The 18,959-nt window shown below is 29.4% G+C and overlaps 1 protein-coding gene across 2 annotated transcripts in view; it reads left to right on the top strand.

Annotated features, from left to right (window-relative positions):
* LOC126846644 (uncharacterized) overlaps window positions 1-18,959 on the top strand; it is a 98,242-nt gene that overhangs the window by 57,223 nt on the left and 22,060 nt on the right. Inside the window, exon 1 of one of the 2 annotated variants that reach the window (XM_050586339.1) lies at window positions 1,759-2,006. The exons of the other annotated variant lie outside the window; for it this stretch is intronic. Coding sequence (XP_050442296.1) covers window positions 1,980-2,006 — 27 coding nt within the window. The 5' untranslated portion in view covers window positions 1,759-1,979. Of the gene's footprint in view, window positions 1-1,758; window positions 2,007-18,959 lie in introns of those variants that run through there. 2 annotated transcript variants of the gene reach the window in all.

Here is an 18,959-nt window from a genome sequence, read left to right as displayed (position 1 = left end):
TAAATATTGTTTTACATTTGCCATTATTTAATGTTTTAAAACGATAAAAAATTAACACCTATCAATCAGCGTCGTAAACTATTGTTTAGCTTCGAACTTGTAGCTGAGAAAGTATTATTTAAAAAAAAAAATTTTTTTTTGTGTCGACCTACGGTATTTTCTGCGCGACTGAACCGATTTTTTTCATGAAACACCACTTTTAGATAAAAATCGTAACTAAAAGCACATATAATGGACCAATAATTTAAAAAGTTCACCATTTTCTTTTCAAACTTGTGAAAATCACCCGATAAATGTACATATTTTTCAACTCAAAATTATCTAAAACTTTTTTAATAATAGCCGAATTAGCTCCAAGTTTGTATGGAATGTTCTTTATCCATAATATTATCAATATCCGCTGACCAAATAAATATCTAAAATCTTTTCTCTCAGAAGTGATAAAAATGTTTCCTTTGTTTAGCTTTTCTAGGGGTAGTTTTAGAGTTTAGGATCAACCCTGACAGCATGCTTCATGAAAATATACATTATAGCTTTTACAAGTCTTTTATCGATTTTTCTACCTACTGCTATCATCTAAATAATCACATCGAAGCGTCTATTCGAAAAGCACTTTAACACTTTCGGTTGTAAAAATTCCTGTTAGCCTGTTACCCCCTACCCTCCAATGTGGCCCACCACCACTATGCCCTAAACCGCTGTAATGGTTTTATTTCAAACGTTTTTATTAGTACCCATATAGCTTATTTTTTTGTTCAAACACCTACGGTCAATTACCATTATTGTGTTAACAAAACAAAAAGTATATACGTATATAATATATAAAAAATGTAAAAACCCCATTGGTCACGTGTGCGTTAAAGTAACAAAAAAAAAACAATTAACACATAATTAAAATCCGACTTTTTTTTTTCTCGGAATTTTAAAATAATCAAAATGATTATGTGCTCGGAGCGTATACGTTTGTTAAATCTCATTGAACCGATTTTATTTTTCCAAAAAGAAAAACTACAAAATTGCAATTATTTACCGAGAACTGTACGTAAAATTAATGTCTCAAGTTAAACTGATCGCCCTGTATACAATACACTTTAGATTTAAATTGGTTCGTAGACTGCATTTTTTGCAAATTTTCACCTCAACACGGGATATTTTTCAAACGTTATTTATTACTACAATAACTAACTTTTCAACAATATGTGCTTACCGTTTTATAGCTTTTAAAATGTAACTTTAAATGGTTTATTTATTTTCAAAAAAGAATTGGTCTGCTCGAGTTATTACGGGGGTTATGTTTTTTTTTACAACAGTAGTGATACAGTGTAAAAACGCCTAATATGTATGTATACTCGTGTAATATTGGACGTTGTCCAAGTCGAGTGGAACATCGGAAGTTTTCATGATGAGCCTGTTCATTGCATCAAAGATACAGACACACACGAGTTGTGTGCACGCTTATATATGTAAATGCAGCCAAACTATTTAATATATTTATTTAAAAACATTCTTCAGACCGTGCAACTTATCTCGAGTTTATGGTATAGTTGTCATTTTGAAGAAAAAAATTGATAAAACGAATTTTGTATTTGTTTTTGACACCTTTAATTGAATTTTTTTTAGACTTGGTGAAAATAATAAAAATAATAAAAAAAATACATCTCCGTGGGTAAGTCATGCGCACATGGCCTACGGATCTCGTGTAGACATGTGCTACCCACCGACGTTGAACGCGGCCGGCAGTTCTTCGGTATCCGTCGGCTTGTCCGGACAGCCGTGATTAATATTCTTCTTATTGTTATTATTATTTCATTTTTTTTTTTCGTTTTATACTATCGTTGAGTTGGGTATCACAAAAAAAAAAAATAATATTAATAATAATGAAAAATCCCTAATCGCGTTCGAGAGTGTAGAAAAGACGGAATATCGCTCTCCCATGCCGTTCTGAAGCATACTTAAAAACGTCGTACTGAACGCGTCAAATGTACCATCAGGATGATCCGACTTGGGTATGATTTTTATTTCAATATTTAAATTTATTTAAATACAGCCTTCAGAATTCCTTCAGCCGCCTGATTTTTCAATAATATACTAAAATGATAAAAAAATTACATAAAATAAAAAATATATTTACATACATTAATAGAAAAATATATAAAACCTTTTTGATTTTTATCAAACAGTAATAATTTAAAGGTTTTTTTTTTAGCTTGAAACCAGATGTAGGGGGATAACTTTTGAAATGTAAATGGTAATGTATACACTTAATGCGTTTTTTTTTAATTTAAGAATAATTTACTTAAAATGTTGACTGGTCTATAACCAGTTTTGAGCTAACACTTTTAAAGTTATTAAAGTTAAAATTTGGGAAGTAGATGAATTGCGGCAGAGTAACGCGGGCAGATAAAAATAATACTATACTCCAGTCTCCACCCTTCCTTGTTTTTGTTCGGCCGAAACCGTTTATTTATCAATATACTGTACCTACTGTTTTATTTAAACAAATGGCTTAAACTAAAAACTACACATTATTCCAAAAACAGTTATAATGGTGTATACTAATTGTTAAATATATTTTAACGAATCAAATGTATTTTGAATAATATACATTGAATAATATTTAATTATCTATGCTTATGTAATACGATATTATAATAAATTACAATTATTCTCAAAAGACAGGAAATTTGTTTGTATTAATTTCAATTAAAATTACTCGTTATGTCAGTAGTTATAATAAAAAAAACTGATTGAGCGAGTTACTTTTTTAAACTATAACTTGTCAAAAACTTGACCTAACTTTCGGTCTTAATACATATTTATACTAAATTGTAATTGTAAATCATTTTAATACTTCAATTACGTTTATTTTTCAACGAAGAACTATTCATGAAAAATTGCATTTGTTTTATTACCAATTAATAAAACATATTGTATTATGCATAATACAATATCTTAAGTAATTACGACAAGATTTGTTTACACTTTAACAAGTTTTTGGCAGTATGCCAGAAATAGTTATTAACCTAAATAATCTTAACATAAATCGTCTAGGTATTTTATCTATGGTAAAATGACTTATACTAGGAATTCTGCCATATTATATTAGCTTTAGTGATATTGTGTAGATGATTATTATTTTTAAAAATGGTACTCCATAATAACTTAATCAAATTTACTAGGTAAAATCTTAAATATTCAACATTTCTATAAAAATACCCCTAACCACACTTTTCTTAAATTCATTGCATTCAGCTTTTTTTTTCAAACGATCACTCACATATTCAATGGCTTTGTTAAACTAATAAGGTTCTATCAGACATATTATCTGATTGGTAACTGATCTTTAAAATGGCAAAGTCGCTAAAAAACTCTCTACCTTTAACTTGACATTTTTTTTTTTTAATATACATACACTCTTAAGAGAGAGAGTGGAAAAAGTGTACTTTGTTTCGTCTCTCTGTATGATGTAGAAAATTTCAAAATGTCTGAGCGACGTTTCGATTCAAGCAATTTCTGTACATTTTCACTAACGGATATTTTAAAAATCGTTGTAGAGCTGAGTGGTAAGTATGGAAAAGGTTTAAAGTACAGCAAAGTGTTTTTAGAAAGTCATAAATTCATACACAAAAAAAAATTGAACTGGATCAACGTTTTTCTTACAGCTATTAGTTATTACTCGTGCACGCTTGTTAATGTGATTGTTACCATTAGAATGCCTTAATAACACAATATACTGGCATATACACGAATAAAAACATTTAGAGGTTATCCAATTTTAAACAATATTTAATTTTTGTGAAATATTTTTCAATAATAAATTCTAGATTTACGAAAAAAAAATCACTTTGTCTTTGATAAATTTGTGTTAAATTACAATAGTAGCTACATTAACAAAAAAAAAGTAAAACGTCCAAAAATATCATTGTTTTAATGATTTTACATCATACAAATATAATTGTACTTAAAACTTAATTTTTATCTATTAAACGACAATGTAAAAATAAATAATAATTATCAAACATAAATGAGAGTAAGTTTTCAGTATTTTATCATATCATGTAATGTAATGAATAATAATGATTGATGTATGAGCTAAAGAAATAATAGTTATGTGATAAATTTTAAAATTACAAAATATATTAACTAAACGTTTTATTGAAATATTTCATCAACATTTTTAAAGTATTGAAGTGGAGAATGCCAAAATAACTTCAGTAGAAGCAAATATTTTCAAAATAATAGTTTTGTAATATTCCCTGCTAAATTCTTTTACATTGCGTTGTTACTTTAAATTATTATTACTTTAAATTGTTACTCTTCAAAAAATATATATACTATGTCACTATGTTTCTTATCATAAAGAATTCTTTCTTTCTGTTCGAAAGCATATTTGATTTCGATATTTAATAATAATAAAAAAATTACTAAATATTATCTTTTTTAGTATTTTCCAGAGTTCTACCAACTTTTTAAACTTCAATGGTCCCAAATTTATTTTATTAAGAATAATTTGGTGACTATTTTTTACTTAAGTTTACAATTTAAGACGAGAGGTGCAGTGCGGTAAAGCAATGCGACGTCATACATTATAAGCCTTAAAAGTAATTATCCAAAACTAATTATCGGCTATTCAATATAGTATCAGCAAATTATTTTTTAGTTTAAAAAGTTAATTATATATATATATATATATATATATATACGTTACCGTTTAAGTTTTAAATGTTGATTAAGCTTTGGGAAAAAATCAAAAAGATAAACATTTTGATAATAAAAACATAAGTTTATGGCTCAAGCAAAAAAAATAATTTTAAGACAAAACGAGTGTCTTAAACTAAATGAACCACCCTGTATGTATAATATAATAATTGGGACTGCAAATGGGTTTTATACTTGGAGTTAGGGAAAAAAACGTTTTTATGCTTTTGGAGTATTGGAAAGAAAGGCTCTAAAAAAGAATACAACAAATGGTATTCATCGCACGACCCGAATTTGACGAGGAATAAATAACAACACTTTAGTTGAGGGCAAGTAGGTACGGGGAAACTTTTAGACCGAATTTTGCTTGTTGTTAAAAACGATTTTCCTGAGTATTTTGTTTCGGAAAACTATAGTTCAGTGAGATAAAAAAATAGGGTTTTGAAATTTGAAATCAATGCGTCGCGGCACAATGCCTGAAACGTAGTATGAATTAAAATTATTATTAATTTTAATATATTTAAAAAGTATTCGTAAATTGTAAAAAAAGTAATAATAATAATAATAAAAAAAATCGTTAAGTCAGGTAATTATAATTTGAAAGCAACACTTTGTGAGAGATAACTTTTGATCGATTTTTGAAAAGGTTTTTACAAATGTAAAAGCATAGTATTATGTGAAACACCGCGTGCACAAGACAACATTATGTTTTTTACAACGTAATAAAACATACTGAACGGTATGAGTAATTCATTTTGAATATAGTTTTATATTTCACATGAGTATCACGAGTATGGAATGTTTATGGAAGTACAGTGAACAAAAATATAATTGACATAGTTCCAATAACCGAGGCCTGTATTCTATGAGAACTCTCATTATGAGAAGGTATACTCGAGTCGTACAATAAAGAAAAAAAAACCAAATAAATAATTTTTATTTTACACTACAAAATACACTCAACATTTCAAACTTTTGTAAATAGTAATTACAAAGGGACAACCATGTTTTGTAGCTACGGTTTTACAGAAACGATTTTAAAAGGGTGTCATATTTAAATTGTATAAAATAATATTGTGTATTTTGTAAAAGCCGGACAATTTCTCTCTAAATTATGTTTTATTAAGAGTTTATGAAATCAAATGTCATATAAAATATTCTACGAACCCGAGGGTAGTCTCGGTATAAAATGTATCTTATTGTAATATTTCAAGTAAATAAAGTTAAATTATTTATATATTTTGTTGAAATTTAATTACAACTTTTGCAACTTTAATTCGATGTCTTTCTATCCGACGGATTATTAATATAATTGCGTTTGTAAATTAAAATATCCTTACTCGACGTAAGTTCAGCCTTGTTATTTATAATAAAGTTATCGCAGCATTTGACTTTTTGTCATTTGTAAACTTTCAAATACTACATTTCATATACTTGGCTTTTGAACTCGTTTTGTACAGTTTATGCCGGTATTTAACATCAGACTCTGTGAAGTCATAACTTACCAGGGGGGAAAGGGTTGCTAAATTTCCCTTATATCAGAATTTTACAAATAAAATTATATTCCTTGCGAAACTTCTTAAAAATAGTCACGTTACTCGAAATCTGTTTAAAAAACCTCGAGAACATGTTTATAACTTTTTAGACCCTAAAAGAAATAAATTTGTAAAAGTTCCGTAATGTTGTTAAAACTAGAAATCTAAATCCAAAACAAAAATTTAATTTTCTCTAAACCCTCCCCTCCCACAAAAAATAATAATAAAGAATCCCGTCCAATCGTTTTCAGACCAGAAAACCTGGAAAAAAACGATAAACGTAAGCCCGTTCCGCAACTGTTCGCTTTAAGTTCTTTTTATGTAGTGAAAAATAAATATATATACAATTTGGTGGAACACTGTATGAGACATTTTTACAAGCTCTTTGAAAGTAAAAAAAAAAAAATACACACCTCGAGCGAACCGTGAAAATTGTGTAATTGACCATTATCCGTTTTGGGTTTCTTTTGAAATTGAAAAAACTCGGTTACGTCCAATTTCATAAACCGCAAATTCGTAAAAAACAAAAAAAAACAAAGGCGATATCCACGTGGTACGAAATGACTTTGCCGGAGGGGATAGACAGGAAGAGTCTGGATGATTTCCTTTTATTTTATTTTTTTTTGTTCGAGTCATAATGTTTCCCTTTTTTTCGAAGGCGTTTTCGCCGAAGTCCTTATATTATTATTGTTACTACACAAACCAGTGTTTCTCGAAAACTCAACAGAGTATAACAATATCATATAATAATAATAATAATAATAGACCGGCGTGTCCGGCGTGTAAAAGGCGAGCGAACCGTGAACCGGACGTTAGAGGTAAAAGGGGGGAGAACCGACGGCAAAATTGAGTTCTTCAACTGACTTGTTTTTCTAAGCTCTCTGTGTCAAGTCGGTTTTTCTCACTCGGTCGACACCCGTGTCGGATTACTATTTTACCCGCCGCATACCCCGTTTGCACACACACTCACACACACACACACACACATACAAAACTAAAGTAGTTCAACGTTCATACTAGAATATTAGCTATGTTTTTGTCACGGCACAAAACATACAGATATACATTTATGTGTGTACCGTACACTTGAACCGTGTACTACTCGACCCTAATAAACGGTGCATGAGACAATTAATTACATCCTATAGTAAAGACTATACTAAGACCCGCGGAATAAAATTCTACGTGTAAGCCGGCAACGATAAACAAACGCAAGAAAAAAAATCGCTGCCCAATTGTTTTCACATCACTTCCTCGATATTTTTGTTTTTGAAAAAAAAAATCTCTTAATGCGGTCTAAAAATTTAAGGCAAGTTCGACTGACCGACAACAAAAGTAGTCAAAACTTAATGGGTTTTAAATTTAAAAACTTTAAATAATTGCAATTTTGTAGTTTTCCTTTTTAAAAAAAATGTTTGCTTATGTTTTTTTACAATTTTTAAAATGACTGATTAGTTACTTTTTTTATTTACTTTATATGTTATTTGGTTTATCAACTTAAATCGGTAGTAGTACATCTAAATAATATTCCATACAAATTTGGATGTAACTCTATTATTTTTTATAATAACACGTTATTGTAAAAACGAATCGTTCTTAGCTCCGTATTAGTGATGTCCGGGTTAGCCTATATTATATTAATAGGTATAATTTATTTTTTTATTTATCTCCTACGCATGAGTTATTTTCTTTTTATAAAGCCGTGTGATTAGTATGTTTTCTGGGACTCAACCCCTATAAATTATTAGGTGTTTTTTGGTAATTACTGCCAGCTGGTTTTCTGAAATCTGGCGCTAAATGTCTTAAAAAACAAGCTGATAATCACAACATGAAATCTAAACACAGTATAATCACTTTACAAGGGATGTCGAGCCATATTGTGTTTCTGCCCGCATAATTACAACGGTCAACGAGCCTTGTTTGTGTTAGCTTCGGTGAAACTAAAAGATTTTTTTTTCTTTATTAATAAATACACAATCTGTACCAAATAGGTACAATAAGAGTATTGTCTTAAATAATAGTATGACATGAAAAAAAACATGATAAAATAAGCCACCCATTGATGACACTTTTAAGTGATTATTTTTTTGTCTGATTTTTTGTCAGTTCAGTTTAGTTAATAGGTCTCTACACCATTTGCGCTTTAAGCGTCTCGGAGGATTACCAGGAATAACATTTGTTGAAAGACCTTTTATTTGGGGATTGGAGTGAGAGGCTAGACGAGTGTGGAATCTTTTATAATATGTTATTGCTTTTTCTTTTACAGTTTTAATTTTTAGATCAGCATGGAGGGTATAATTTGATACGTATGGAGGGGAGTTGGTTAATTTTCTTGAAGTAATATTCTGAAACGCCTGTATTCGATTTAAATTTGATTTTTTGGCATTTCCCTATAGTTGGAGACCATAGGTCCAAATAGGAAACTAGAAGATAATCAAATTCATAAAGACATTACTATATTCATATGTTTGTTACATTTATTGATAAGCGATTAATAATTTAGTTGATTTATGTTATTACGAGGCACGTCCAGAAAGTAAGTGTACTGAGGCGCTCACGGTCGTAAAAAATATTTTTTTTGCTATGTTGCCCACATTTCCGTGTAGCTTAACTTTTCCTCTTCAAAAAAAGATTAGAACGAGTTCAGTACGTTGAAACTTGTCGTCACAGGAATTTTTCTCGTGAAACAAGTCGATCGAGTCTGCCGCCAAGTGCGAAATCCGCGCCAAATCTGCGAAGTCGAGTGCAAACCTCCAAAGAGTTTTTGGAACGCTATGAACTGGGGGGTGATGATTTCTTCAAGTGTATGGTTACTGGAGATAAAACTTAGGTTACGCACTAAACGCCTAAAACCAAGAGACAGTCCGAACAGTGGTGTCACACCACTTCACCGTCAGCCAAAAAGTTTAAAACCAATTCAGCCAAACAAATTATGGAATCAGTGTTTTGGGACCACTAAAGCATCATATAGACAAATATTTGCTTCAGGGGGCTGATCTTTTTTTGAAGCCTACAAAAATCGAGTACACTTACTTTCTAGACGTGCCTCGTACATTTTGTACGAGCGATTTTTATTTAAATGATGACAGGCTGATAACTTATAAATTAACGTATGTTCTATGACACATTTGAAATGATAGTGTTAATTTACCGTAGTAACAAACATAATATGCAAACATTATTAAAAATTGTTTTTAATATATATTTTGAATGTCCATTAGATTAATCAGTGAAGATTAATCAATTGAAGTTATTGAAGTTTCAAGTTTAGGGCAGGAGGAAAGGTGGAGTGTAGTATTATTTTTATCTGCGCGCATTTCCCAACCGCACTTCCCCTCTCATCCTAACTTTAAAACTCTTATAACTTTTAAAAATAGTTATCCGAAACTGGTTATCGACCAGTCAAAATTTTTAGTACATCATTCTCAATTTAAAAAGTTAATCAAATATATACGTTACCATTTAAGTTTCAAAAGTTGCTATCAAAAAAACTAAGTTGGGAGGGGGTAAAACAAAAAAAATTGTCAAAAATTGAGATCACATTGTATAAAAACAATATGAAAAATAAAATTTGAATTTCTTATTAAATGCTATGAGATATTGAGTGGTTTAGGATAAGTTGATCACCCTGAATATTTATGACAGATGATCACTTTTATGAAATTACAATACTAATAATACGATAAACTTAATTTAAGTAATTCATTTAATTAATTTTAGAAGTACTTGATCATTATTAAGTTAATAAGTATCAGAAAATAATGAATGAACGGACTACCTACTTTTTAAAAATTGCTATATTGTTATTATTTATGGACACTGACATTGACGACTAAATGGTTTTCATTTAATTCATTAAAATAAAAAATTGAATTAGTTTTTATGACAATTGACAAATATTGAAGATTTTCTGTTTATACTCATTGCTCATACATATAATTTAATTTATAAAATAAAAAATACATCTTTTTTTTTTTTTTGTTAACTATTTTAATAATATCTCCGCTTAACATTTCATTGTCTTCTTGACTCGTAGAGTAAATTTTATCAATTTAAATTATTTTATTTTATTTTGTATGTTTCTTAAGAATAAATACAATTTTCCGTAAGTATAACGCAGTTATAACAATATCAAAACTTGTACAATATTAATGTTATAAATAAAAGTCGCAATTAGTAATTTATGGAAACAATAGTTTGTTTCTAAAAAACAGTCGTTTTAAGACAGTTATATTAAACTATATTTTTAGAGTAAAAGAAATAATAGAAACATCGAAGGTACTATAAGAAAAACCATTTATACCTATACATCCTTTTTTTTTAATGTGTCGTTAATTTTTTAATATACTGACAAGCCAGCCTTTTGTTAAAAATGGCAGCTGGTACGCCTTCTTCCCACATGACCTCACCTTTTTTGAATTCACAATATAAGGCGCTTTGGCTTTTAACAATAGAACAGCTTATCCGGATCTTACAAAATTAACGCTTGTGCATAGGTTCACAATTGATTTTGTTGGAAATTCACATTATCAGTTAATTATATAGAGCAAGATACAGACAAAAATATAGGGCACCCAAGAATGAAAAGGGTTATCTCAGGCAACAATTTTGTTGATGTAACATATGACGTTCTAGATACTAGGGTAGCATCTACTAGTCGGACTTTTAATTTTTAGGAAAAATAATCAATATTCCTTTCACGCAAAATATTTAATTTGTGATTAGACACCTTTTAAACAATTAAATACATTTTCTCTTACCAGCATTACAACGAAAATATTTTTATCTAAAGTTTTCTTAAAAACGTTTTTTTTTATAAATTATGAATTATAACCCCTTTTCTGGAATTTCAGATTCAAATAGATTTATTTAATACCCTCTTCTTAACTGGTTGCTGGCTATATCATCGCAATAAACTTATTGTTTAAACCAAAATATAATGGCGGCGGTGGTGCCAACAACGATTCTGAGCATTTAATTTTGAACATTAAGCTTTACCGCGCTAAGCTTAACGTTAGAAAATCGTGTAGTGTACAACCAACGTTTCTCGTGTATTAGATAACGCTTTATTAAAATTATTAAACTAAAAACATGATCACCTAATTTCACGATGGCGTGTTTAGAAACAATATTATACTCCAACATTATATTGCTGCGGTAACCAAAGTTGCTGATGATTTTCTTACGACAACTTATGAGGACAACACACGAGCCGTGCGGTTTATGCGTTGGGTACAAAAATAATTTTTCAAAATTGGCCATTAAAAAAAAAAACGGATAATTTTTAAGTTCAAACTAAAAATCAATCCTTCTTTTATATATCATTAACATTCAGTTTTATCAGCTAGAAAATACATAATATGGAATGGAAAAATTATGATTTGTGTTAATAAAAAAAAATGTCAATATATTAGCGTGGTCCTTATTTAGGGTTTGATAGAATTACAGTTGTGAGTCCATAATGCATTAAAATGGAGAGAAAAAAGGCCACCAAAGTTTCATACTCCTTATTACTCAAAATATAATTTTAAGAACATAGTAACTTTTATAGTGTTTCTATCGATTTTTTGTATTGTGTATTTGAGTTTATATGAAATAGCTAATATCACTTTCAGCTATTATAATTTCTGTAGTCCTGTTACCTCCCCAACCCCAATAAGACCACCTTCCTTTTATCCTTTGATCCACTGTACTGAGGTTTTTTTTTTTAATTTAACCATGAAAATGGTTATGGTCGACAGAGTCCAGCCTTGAATGTAGTGGACAGTATTTGTAACACGTTTGGATTCGTCTTGTTTTTTCTGAAAAACGTGATTTTCGAGTGGCCTGAATTTTTATTTCGGCCTATACTCACATTATAATAATATAGTGTATCGTGTTCAGGTAGTCGTCTACATTTTTGTATTACCATTTCACCACTGTCATTTTACAGTTTTCGAAAAAGTTTCTTTATCCGTACAGCCGTGTCGTATCTCGCCCGATCCAACCCGTTAAATGATAAAATGGACCGTACCGCGACGGCGATGACAACAGCCAACAATGGCACCAGCGGGTTAAATCTGACACATTTGCATGCGAATCATGGGAAACGGCATGTGTTTCATCGCTTTACCCCAATGAATATTATGTGCGCCGCTATAATATATTTTAATGTCGTTTTTCACTTGTACACGTTTTATATTACACGCGGTATTGAAAACAAATGCGAGAATACATGTCGCCACATGGTTGCCATAACAACCTCTGAATCCTTACGGAGGCAATTTAAAAAGTAAAAAAAAAAAACACTCTAGGAAGGAAATTTTGTCGGGTTGGCCGCGGCTCACTACAGCCTTGAAATTCATATAATATTTTCATACTTCTCATTTGAATTTGACAACAATCATAAAGAAAGAATTTGAAAAAAAAGCGATAAAATACATTTTTATAAAATATTTTATTAATTCAGATTTAAGTAATATTAAAAATATTATTTATTCGATCATGGAAAAAAACTGTGCAAAAGAAGTAAAGATTATGATTATTTGATATTCGAGTACTACATCTAAGTATCATATAACATAAAATAAAAATGTCTGAAATTATTATACTGCAATTGATCAATAGAATGAAAGTAAGAAAAAATTATTACAATTTACCTAAACAACAACAAAAAAATGATATGGTTCTAAAAATAAACAAAACATAAATTATACAACTTATCATTATACCTGTCTAACTATCATACCTATCTCTGATTTTAGTTTTCCAACAATTAATCCGGAATATGTTCTACAATATAACCAAATAAATATTAAATCTCTGTTAGTTAAGCGCGATTCTTTTCAGGTTTTTTTTATTTTAAAAGTAATTTTTTAAAACATATCTCGTTACCTAAGTAGTTAGCAGACAAGTAAAATTAAAAAAAATATCATTTGATAAATATACATATGGTATGACGTTAAAAACCTCTCTAATTAAAAATTCTTTTTCATCTTGTCAATCAAAACTTTTCATTGAACACTTCCTAAATTATACCCCACGTTGTAGTTTGAATTACCATAATGTTTCGAACGTTATTTAGTACTACCTTACATTTTGAAAACAAAATTTATTAAATTTTAAATAGATAGGAAAATGTAATTAAATAATTTACTATATAAAGAATATCGAAATAAATATAAAATGTTTTTAATATGTTTTTAATTAAATATAATTAGCATTTTTTGTCCTGAAGAAAATATTATGTTTATTTTGCAAAAGTCGATTATACTCGTATATTTAAAAAGCAAAAAACAATTATCCGAACGTCTGTACTTAAAATTACATTTACAATATTAAAAATTAAAATATTTTGTTGTCTTATGTTAATCTAAAATGAACATAATAGTAATAATGAATACCATTTAAATTTATATACTGGATGAAAAAACATTTGGTAATAATGATATGATGCAATGAATAAATAATATGAATAAGGATGTTATAAATTTAAACAGTTTTTATTATTCTTAATTTAAAAATTCATTAAAATAGATATGTTACCATTTAAGTTTCAAAAGTGGATAAAGCTCTAGAAAATACTAAAAAAGAATAATTTACTGAAATGTTTGACTAGTGATAACCAATTTTGAATAATTATGTTTAAAGTTATTTAAGCTTAAGATTTAGGATGGAAGATGGAGGGCGGTTGAATATAGCACTCAAATGGCTCACATTACCATTTAAGTTTTAAAATTTAGGAAAGATATAAAAAAAAAAACACTAAAAAAGATAAAAATGTGAATATTGTCTAATACTAAATATAGCATAAAAAAAATATTTTTAAAGAAAACTGGTTTAGAACGTTAAAAGGATCATTCGATATAACATTTGGTATATAAATATAAAAATTGTCAAACGTATAATATTATCTAATAGCCTTAACGTTTAGTATTTTGATTACACGAATACAAGTAGTTATACAAAGTATTACATATTTAACTACTACTTTGATACTAATAGCTATTTTAATAATACCTATACGTATTAGGTATTACTATTTAATATGAAAGCATATAGTTACTAACTACAACTGCTACAAGCATACTATTATTATGCTTGTACAGATACGAGTACAAACGTGTAACTTATAGCTAAGGCTGATCAAATTATGAAGCAACTTATGTATGTACATTGTACCCCCACATTGTGTGTTATGCGAGGAGCTTAAAATAACAAATTGTTCTTCTCCGCTACACGGAAAAACATAAATCATGGATATGTTTTTCATTTTTTTCACTCTCCCTCCTGACCTATCTTACGGTGCTCCCCTCCCACTTATTCTACCTCTTCACGGAGGACTCGTGATAACATCTCCTGTCCCTTTCCTCGCATATCTCTCCCTTTCGTTCATTCCCACCCTACCCTACTAACTAATCGATTAGTTAGATTAGTTTAGACCAAACCAAAACGGCGGAGAAACTATTTTGATGACCACAGCAGCAGTAATTGATCTGTGATAATGTGCAAACGACGGTGTGAGGTCAGCCGTGCGTCGTAGACAGAAATCTTGAAATTCCGGCAACGGCGGCATATAAAACTAAAGTGTTCTTATAAGAAAACTTTACGATGATCATCATAGTCGAATGGAAACCGAGGATCGTCTGAGTTATAAATCGCCAAAGCCGTAGTAATAAAAAAAAAAAACTACCGAGCGTTCTTGGTAATCGGAATACCTACCGGTGAACCGGCCAAAACGTCGAAATTGGGTCACGATGAATTAAATAACGCGCTGGGAGATGATACTCAGGTGAACGAGATGAGAGTCCGACGAGAAATGATTGTGGCCATCCATCGCAAATCCATCTCTTCAGGGTTTCAAGGCAACGCTTCCTGCCTGAGATTTTAAAGGACCGACAATAAAAATACAGTAACTTTACGACCTTACAGCGAGGGCGTGGGGTGGACCGATTAAAGACCAAACACTCAACATCCAATTACGGAGGGAAGAAAAAAATGTATTTACTTACTATATAATTTGCTATTGGCTGCAGTGCACACTGCTAAACTGTGTGTGTGTGTGTTACCAAACTAATTGGTTAGGTTTTTTTTCAATATAACAATGATTTTTGTTTGCTATTAAAAGCTAACTCTATTCATAAACAGTGTATTCAACTAATTTAATCGTTTTTTTTTTTTTGGATATAACATTGTTTTATTTTTGCTCTTTACATGACTTAATCTAAACTAACCTAACTTAACTTTTTTTTCTAATGCCTTTTATACGTGTATATATATATATATATATTTTACTATTCTAAATACAGCAAAATTGCGCTTTTTTTATAAACTCTTCGACGAGGAATTGAGACAGTATTCGTTTTACGATAAAGTGTTGTTTGTTTCTTTCTATTACATATTTTAAGAATTACTCTCTAAATTGTAAACCGTACAACGGATGTATTTTATAGAACAAACAGTTCAAAACGTACACCGTTTGGTTTACCTTCGATTTCGAGAAAACACTTTATATTTTGTCATGCTCGTAATATTTTTGTACTTAATAAAATTCAAGCTACGACTTTTCGAAAAATAGTCGAGTTAGTTTCAAACTTGTTAGATAAATATTTTTTACTTGAATATGTAAAACTATGGTTTTAACTGTGTGTTCTGTTATATCTCTTCTCCATCCACAAGCAAATTAAAAGTTTATTTTTGGTCTGTTCCTTATAATTCCCATTTGTCTTCAAACAACTACACGTGCAAACATTTATTTTTAGCAACTATTTCCTAGGAAAAGTGGTGATTACTTGACGTACATAATTTGTTCAATAAACAGACATAAGCCAAGTATATTCAATTCAAACCAAGTTCCTTCAACTCTTTTCCCCGAAGGTGTTTTCTTTCTTTTTATTTTTTATACATCAGTCGTGGTTTTGACGTTTGAAAATTGAACTAAAGGGAAATATTTATTCGTCCCATGCATTTAATCTAAATTTTTTTAAATCGACAAATAATTTTAGTCAATAACTCTATTGCACAAACTACGTAAAGTAATTTTTTTTAATATAAAATATTTGCTAAATGTGTTTAAAATAATTAAAGTACACATTTTTAATGTACGCTATTATTTAGGAAATCGGTCATGAGTTTGTTAAAAGAAAAAAACCTTCAAGTATCATCATAAATGGTTTTATAAGAAATTTGACCTAACCGGCGTGGACATGTGGTACCATACCCTGTGGGCCTTGTTATAGATTTTAATAAAAAAATACAACTATTCTACAGGCAATTTATCTCGTTAGCTCCTTGTCAAAGCTATAATATTGATTATAGTGAAATTATACACTCATATTATACAGCGTTTCAGTATATCACGGTTAAGTCCTGTAACTTTAAAAATAATCAATTTTCTTCGGGGGAAAGTTATAGGATTTGCAAGTTTTCGCAAGTAAGAAAAATGTGTTTTTTCATAAATCAAAAAATTGAAAAAATTTTTCAATTTTGTATACCGATTGACATAACAGCAACGACACCTATTCGATTGCTCTCAATATAAATATATATGATCGCAAAAAAAAACTGCTGATATTTTGAGATCAAATTTCAACAGAAGAAGAATACGTTTTCAACAGGCATCTTTGTTCTTTTGTTTCTGGGATTTCTTCTTGGAAATCACGTTGTTATTATCTGAATCATATCTTGTCATCCGTTTTCCTGTAGTTGCATCTAATCAAAAATGCTCGTTTGTTTATAAAACCGTTTTATCATTGTCACATTTTCTACACGGACGTGCCGGAAAATATCGGGTTTACTCGAATTACTCAAAGTGATGGTCATATTACATTTTCATCTCTTAGAATATTGCAATAATTGGTACTGTACTCGCTTAAAGTACAAAAATCAATATAAAATATATTAATATTAAAAAAAAAAAAAAAAAAATTAACTGAAACAGTATATCTGAAACGTTATTCGGATATTATTAGCATCTATCGGCAAGTATTTGAAATACTCCAAAGCAAAGTCGTGTTCCACAATATTCTGAAAAAAAATTCAGCATTATCCGATGACCTTTTTTTAAATAAAACCAATACCTTTTTCCGAACGCTATTCCGATAAAAATACAAATCGCATCAAATGTATTATCTTTATCCATTACGGTAGTTCAATATTTAAAAAAAAAAAATATTTCATTATACAGCTTTGGGCACAGAAAACACGCACATATTAACCAGCACTATGTACCTGTAACTAAAAATGGCATTGCACGTATACGGTACATTATTACATGGCATTGCATTTATACGAGTTTTTAAAAGTAATCAAACGATTAGTAGCACGTTTTAATTGTAAGTATGGAGCAGAAAGAAGCTGTCAATTGACAAACTAACATGACCATCAAAATGTGAATTTTAGAGGTAGCCAAACTGGGTTTGCAAATGAGTTGAAATAATAAAATATAATTTATGTCATATTGATTTAATATATTATAATTAATTTCTTCTCCTCCGAAATGCTTTGTTTTGTAAATTTTTTTTTTTTATAATACTTTTTTTTCTCGAAAAAAAATCATCTGCTCTATGACAAGTTATTAACATAAACAAAAAACCAGAACAGTGAATCGGGGCATAGTGGAGACAAAGCATAATGAGTTCGGTGTAGTCAAAAGACTGTACGAATTTTTATAATAACTGAGAGTGATAAATCACTTAAAAAACGATTCGATGATAATCTGTAAATGGTACAACTTTTATATATGTTGTCAAAAATCATTATAAAGGCAATCATTTGCTTACAATTTTACTTTAAGTATTAGGGTCGGTACTCTTAGGATTGATCGTCTGTTTATTACAATTGATTGTTGTTGTTGTTACTAAATTAAAAATAGGTACCTATAACAAGTATTTTTTTGATACCTGTAGTCTGTTGATTTAATCACACAATGGCAATATGGAAATTTGATACGGTCAAAATATAATATTTCAAATTTTATTTGTTTATCCTTAATAAAAAATATGTTTCCCTGGAGAATTTTGAGAAAATGTTATATGTTATAGCCCCACTCTGGACGTACATCCAGTTTAATATTCACACCTGAAGTCCTAGAAGTAAATTCGAAAAAAAGAAATAAAAAAACGTGTCTGTTTTTTTTTTTTTAATTTGTTAATGTATTATGTAATACTATATTTTAAGATTTTCCATACGAATTTGAATTTAATTTTACTTATTTTGTGAAAACAAATAATGGAGCGTCGAAATTTTAAGTTGAAAAACGATCTTTTAGCGTGTTTTTTTTTTTGTTTTTGAGGGAGGAAATAAGAACTTTATACATTTTTGGTCTAATAACGTCAAACAACGGCGCTATACTACATTTTGTAACTGTTTTTATTTGATTTTTTTCTAGAACTTAAACAAAAAGGGGATCTCAAAACACGCGTTATCAAATTTATTATAATGGAATCATATTGAAAAATATCACCCTTAGATATTGAATTAATTTTTTTTTAATAGAATATGATGTGTTACGACGTGTGTGCGTATAGTTGTTGTTTAGGATTTATCCTGTACAAATTTTTTTGTAAGTTTAAGTTATGTTTTTAGACTTCAATAGGAGTAAATGTTTTGCCGGGTTTGATATTGCACGGTATCAACTAACAAATTATTATCGACAGACGAGAACAACCATATAATCGTATAAACTACCTACTAAGAAATACAATTTCAAGCACATTATCTGCCATTTCAATGTTTTGTCTTTTTGTT

This window comes from Adelges cooleyi, unplaced genomic scaffold (assembly GCF_023614345.1).
Source record: "Adelges cooleyi isolate 19-005CV unplaced genomic scaffold, UGA_ACOO_1.1 ACOO_flye_CR_arks_rails_tigmint_CR_PRNA_9, whole genome shotgun sequence".
Classification (NCBI taxonomy): Eukaryota; Metazoa; Arthropoda; class Insecta; order Hemiptera; family Adelgidae; genus Adelges; species Adelges cooleyi.
This window is presented reverse-complemented; position numbering and strand designations above follow the sequence as displayed.